The sequence below is a fragment of the Pteropus alecto genome, unplaced genomic scaffold (genome assembly GCF_000325575.1).
Source record: "Pteropus alecto unplaced genomic scaffold, ASM32557v1 scaffold22, whole genome shotgun sequence".
Classification (NCBI taxonomy): domain Eukaryota; kingdom Metazoa; phylum Chordata; class Mammalia; order Chiroptera; family Pteropodidae; genus Pteropus; species Pteropus alecto.
The window spans coordinates 470,176-476,523 of NW_006434839.1; the positions used below are offsets into that span (position 1 = coordinate 470,176).

General features: G+C 38.1%; 1 protein-coding gene across 1 annotated transcript; it reads right to left on the reverse strand.

The window, feature by feature from the left end:
• Positions 1-4,075: 4,075 nt before the first annotated feature.
• Positions 4,076-5,086, reverse strand: TAS2R39 (taste 2 receptor member 39). The gene is given in 1 exon segment (XM_015588316.1): positions 4,076-5,086. A coding segment is annotated over 1 exon segment (1,011 nt).
• Positions 5,087-6,348: the final 1,262 nt, after the last annotated feature.

The window sequence follows — 6,348 nt, forward strand, 5'->3', positions numbered from 1 at the left end:
TATCTTTTTTTTACTCTTTATAAGGATTTCTCCCTTCTATATTTCATGCTCTTACTGTTTGTAATAATTTTTCTATTTCTTTTAAGTTCCCGTATTTATGCTATCATATCATCTGCACATAATAATACTTCTAACTTTTATCTTCCAATTTTTAAAACTACTTTTATTTCTCTTTTCTAATTAGTTTCTAGGAACTACATTAATTAATAGGGTAAAGTTGAACATCTTTGTCTTTTTCCTTAATTTAATAGAAAAATAATGTTTCCTCCTTAGGAATGATGCTGGCTATTAGGGTGAAGATAGATGTATCTTATTACGGCAATTTAAATTAAAAAATAATTAAAATGGATGTTGAATTTTCTCATTTTAAAAAAGTATTTATGAAAATTATTACGTGATTTTTCTCCTTAGTGTTGTTAATATGATAAGTTACATTGATATATTTTCTAATGCTAAGCCATCTTTACTTTTATGCAATAAACTTGTTTTTTGGTTTCTTTGTTGAATTTTATTTAGTATTTTTGTATAAATATTGGTAGGTGAGGTTGCTTTGTAGTTTTCTCGGAGACAGTTTTTGTTATGTTTTGATAATTATATTCACTTTATAAAACAAATTTGGAAGCTTTCCTTAATTTTTATGCTGTGAACAATGTACATAGCCTTGAAATAATCTACTTTTTAAAAGTCTGTGGAATTTCTTTGTGAAAACATTTGATCCTGGCAATTTTTGAGTTGTGGCTCTTGACGATATCTCTAGTTCAACTGAATGATTATTCTATTTGGATTTTGTTTTGTACCTCTCGGAGTCAATTTTAGTAAATTACATTTTTCTAGTAACACCTATCTTATTTAGGTTTTAAGACTCTTACACAGAGTTGAACAAGATAGTTTCCTAGGAGTATTGTAATTTCTCCAAACTGTTGTAATTTTTCCTTTATTTCTTATTTTGTGTATTTTATGATTTTTGTCTTTCTCAATTATATAAGCAAATAATACTAATTTTATGTTTTTTTTTCAGTGAGCCAATTCTTATTTTTTAATTCTCTCTTTTCTGATCTTGAATTTTATGAAATTAATATTTAATGAATTGTGTTTTCCTTAGATTTATTTTGTAATTCTTCTTCTAAATTCTTGGTTTGGGTTTATGATTTTTAAAATTATTTCTTCTTTAAACCTTACTTACTCACACAGACCCTTCCTGGTTAGGTTGATGTAACACCGCTGCCGCCGCCGCCACCACCGCCACCACCGCCACCACCGCCACCACCGCCACCGCCACCACAGCTTGTTTATCCCGTTTTATTTCCGTGCTTTCCCACTAAAACAGATCTGTGATGACAAGAGCCCAGTTTATTTCGCTCAATACCGTATACCTAGCACTTAGAGTAGTGCCTGCCATACTGGTGTTCATCAATAATTGTTAAATTAATAAACAATCCTCAAAAGGGTTATCAGAATTTCATAAAAGCTATCTAAAATTCAGAAACACACACACACGGACGGAGTGGAAAGATCTTGGTAGTATAAAAGAAAAAATGTCTCCCATTTATAGAGCATGACTTTCGAAAACTCAAAACAAAACACTCCTAGGACACAGGAAGGAAGTAGGCTTGATATATATATATAGAACATAATAGAAATAAAGGACAAATTGATTAATTGAATGAAGGGTGTGGGCAGAGTGAAAACAGACTCATAGATGGTTCCCAGAATTCTAGCTTCGTCAATGGAAAATATTGCAGTGCTATTTAATATTAGGAAGTTGGAGAAAACCGGAGGAGGATTGTATTTGGGGAGAAAAACTAAGAATCCAGTTTTGAATGTGCTACTTTTAAGATGCTCTTGCCTACAGGTTTCAATACAGTTTTTAGATTGTAACAGATTTTTAAAAATTAATTTTAAATTTTGCAGTCAGCTTCTTAATGCTGACGTTGAAGGACCACCAAATATTTTAGGAAAGGCTCAATCACGAAAGAAAGAAAACACACACAAAAAGGAACTTATAGGAAGGAGAAATGTAGAGGGAAGAGAAAAATAGTTACCGTATTTCTGATTACTTTCAGCATAGAAGGGCACTCTTTCTATTGAAATATTAGGGATGTAGAAGAAAATCGATGGTTTTGTAGATTCGTTAACGAGAAGATGATGAAATGTCCTTCTAATGACTTTTATCAAGGAATGTTCAGGCAACTTCATCAGTGGAAGATAAAACAGAGAGGAGAGGGGTTGGAGGTTTCAGGACTAAGGAAAAGATAGGAGGGCGTCATTTTGGGCAGTTAATGAGTGACTTCTCACACGATAGAAATGTCCACTGATTTTACTTATTTGAGACTGAGCACGTAAACCTGTAGGAACATAAATCCATACTCTAAAGTATTTCATAACTAGGCTGCTGAGAAGGAAACGTACAGGTGAGATAGTGGATTTCATCTAGATGTGGAATCTGCCACAGCATGGCAATGCAGGGCGGAGGAGCCAGGAAATCAGAGTGTTTTATCATTCATTTATGTAAAAAATTGTGTTAGGGAAAATTCAAACATACTTTGAAATAGAGAACGCCCTTGACCTTTTTTGAAAGAAACCACCCACGTATGACTAACCTAAACCTTTCTACTCTTCACTCCTTTGCCCTCTGCCAAATGATCTTAACGCCAATCTCAGACATAATCTCACTCCATCTGTAATTACCGGAAGTATAGGGGTGCGGGTATAATGCTTAACCAGTTATCCACACTGGATATGAAGGGAAGTCAAGAGAGAGACAGAGAATATAGATATGCCAATGGATCGAAAGCCCATGACCTTTGCCTGGCAGCCTTTGTGTGAATGAATAAAATAGAAAATAAGAGATAGTGAGATGTTTAATTCATGATTTGGGGGGTTTGCATTTTTTTATAAAAACAAACATAGTGAGAAGCTCGATCAACTAATTAAGCTACGTAATTCTCTCCCTCAAACCTTTCCTATTTACCTAGTTCTCTTATAAAAAAAATCAATATAAAGTTTTTAAAAATTTGAAATTAATGCATATATATTCTAAATAGTTCAAACAATACAGAAAAGTGGAAAATGTAGCGTAAATATTTCATTTACCCCAGTTGCCCAATGCCACTATTCAGAAGTCTTCTATTAATCATTTTTGGTACGCCCTTCCAGAAATTTTATAGATATATGTATGTACACAAGAAAATGTATATTTCCTAAAAGAATATAAAAGAATATAAATGGAATTATAAAATATCTCCTCGCTTTTTGTACTTAACAACCTATTGGAAATATTTTCATTTTAGGACACATGTATCTGTCTCACTTTTAAAATGTTTATGCAGTATTCCATTTCAGATATATAAGTCCCCTCATTAATGAATAATGCTGCAATGAAGATCTTCCTGTACATATTTTCACATATGTGTATAAGTCTGACCATACCTTGTCTATGGGACAAATCCTTAGTAATTTTTAGATTAAAGGGTGTTTTATGTACTGTCAATTTTGATAGATATTTCCTATCATTCAGGTTATGTCTTTGGAGAATGGAGACAAACTGCATTTCCAGCTTCTTGAATAAAAGGCATGTGGATGGGGTAGGAGAAAAGTTGCCAGGAGCTTAAAGTGCAAAGTCTTCCTTTATTTTGGTGGCTGTATCCACTCTGGCTGCATCTCAGAATCATCCCGGGAACTTAAAAACTTGTCCAAGTTCCAACTCCAGAAATTCTGACTTAGTCAATCTAGAGTCAAGACTGGACATTGGGATTTCCGAAACCCTCCAAATGAGCTTCTCATTTGGAGCCAGTGGCTAGAATCATTGCTTTATATAGAGCAAGGGAGGTAGACATAGAAGGATCAGGTAAATAGAAGGATCAGGTGGAAAAAAAAAATTAAACATCACTAAAATTATGCCTATGAAGCAAACAAGCGAAATGGAGGTCAAGCTCCTACACGAAAAAGCAGCACCAGGTGAAAGGGGCCGATCAGGTTTGGGGAAGGAAGCGGGTGTGAAAGAGAAGGCTCAGTGGGGAAAGGCAGAGCTGGTCGGGCTGGCTCTGTGCTGGTCTTGTGGTGTCCATCATGGAGTTTACTCTTTTAGGTAAAGATGGACTTGGTGTTGAAGCCGCTTCCAGGCCCTTCTCAGGCCAGGATTGCCCAAGATCAGTAGCACTGAGTGGCCAGCAGGGTAGGCAGCCATGATGGTTTTGCACAAAATATTCCAGGAACTGTTGGCGTCAAAGATGTTGGACATGGACAGAAACAGAGCAACCGCGTTGAAGATGTAGAGAATGAGAAAGTAGCTGATGGCTCTGATGGCGCCCATGTGAGCTTCCATGCTGGGGTCCCCGGAGCCGGTGCCCTTGCTCTCCATGTGTAGCGTGTGTCTCCTGAGAGAGATGATCAGCAGGGTGGCCGCCACGATGAACACGGTCAGAGGAATGAAGACCCCCAGGTTGTAGAGAAGAGCCAGGTTGGCCACGTTGGTCTCAGTGAAAAATTTTTTCTTAGTGGAGTTGGACGAGGCGCCAGGAAATGAGTTGCTACAGTGTATAGAGTAGATGCCTTTCCAGAAGAGACTGCTGTAGCCCAAGGAAATGAATATCGATAGCCATAGAAGCCAGGGCATCAGCTTAGCAATTCTCCACTTCAGCTTGAGGAAAAGTGGGTGGGAGAGGTTGGCAATCTTCACAAAGTAGAAGAAACTGAGGCAGGCAGCAAACCAGAGGCTACAATAATTTAAGAATATGGAACTTACTTTGAATGTATTATATAAAACACCTTTATTATAAAGGCGTGGTAATTTTGAGCTGCAGGCAATATCTAGCATCATGAAGCTTTGAAGAGCTATTCTGGATACGCTCAGGAAAAACAGGATCCTGCCACTTGTAGAAACTGCCTTATTCTGAATCCATTCTGCTGCATTTACAGCCATAATGAACCCATTTGCAGCAATACCAATAACGCATTCAGTGCCTATAATTGTGAAAGTTAAGATGACGTGGAATGATGACAACTCATTTTCTGGGGGACTGCAGGTTTTGGTCATCCTGAATCCTTACTCCTCTTTGGTGTCTGGAGGAAAGTGTCTCTCCAGCATTTGATGGGCCGGTCCTTGATAGCTCCCACTATTCATGTCACAGGAGGAAGCAGTTGATGCAGCGTTTCCAAATTCACTCCATTTGTTTATCTCAGAATTCTTAGCTCTAAATCTGGAGATGCAAATGATGGAGGGATTTGGTTTCTAGACCTCTCCCACACGCCTTCGGACATGTTGGTGTTAGTTTAATCACGGGACCCAGGGAGGGACTTGGGCAGAGACTGCTTTGTAGACTGCTAACATGGTTTCAGAGTTGTGTTCTTTACTAGCTCCGGTCAACTCACACATTTGCCCACCAAGTCACCATTTAACTTAGTTCCACTTCTGACTTCAGAGAACTCATTAAAAATAAAAATAACTTCAAAGATATATGTATCTTATGGCTCTTACGATGTGCTAGACAGACACCGTTCAAACACTTGATATTTATTACCACATTTAAGTCTCACAATAACCCTGTGAAGAATGTACTTTTATTATCACCATTTTGCAGATGAGGAAACTGAGAATAAGTAACTTGTCCAAAGTCATACTCCTAGAGGTTGACGGAGCTGGGATTCAAACCCAAGCCAGCTGGCCCCAGACTCCATGTGCTTACCCACTGTGATATAGTTTCCAGACCTCTGGACGCTTTTGTGCATGTTAATGGCCAAATGCGGGGCTGCCTTGACTGTCACGTTTCTTTCTGATAGTCTTTTATGGTGTCTTCACTATTTAAGGGAAGAATACTTGAGTTAAAAAAGAAAAATAGTTTTTCACCTATGAAACGTCCTTTTCTGCTCACACAGAACACTATACTTCTGACACTTCTGGTCACCAAGTGGGTTTTTTATTCCCCACACCAAGCAATTCTGGGTGTCTTACAATTTAATTCAGTTACAACACTATCTACCTAGAAATAGCATCAGATCCCACAGGTTAAGGGCTCAGTCTCATGAGGCTGCTCCTCCCGCCACCCCCATGCCAGATACCAACTGCAAGTCCCGGTTGCCACCTGTGCTTCGCAGCCATCAACTATAAATCAAAGGTTTTCATGACTCCCTGCTGAAGTTTGATTAATTTGCTAGAGTGGCTCGCAGAACTCAAGAAAACAATTTACTTACATTTTCCTGTTTATTAATAAAAGATATGATAAAGGATACAGGCGAATATCCAGATGGAGGAGATGCCTGGGGGTAGGTGTGTGGGAGGGGAGCCACGCTGCCAGCACCTCTGCCGCTCACCAACACCGAAGCTCTCTGAGCCCAGTCCTTTTGTGTTCT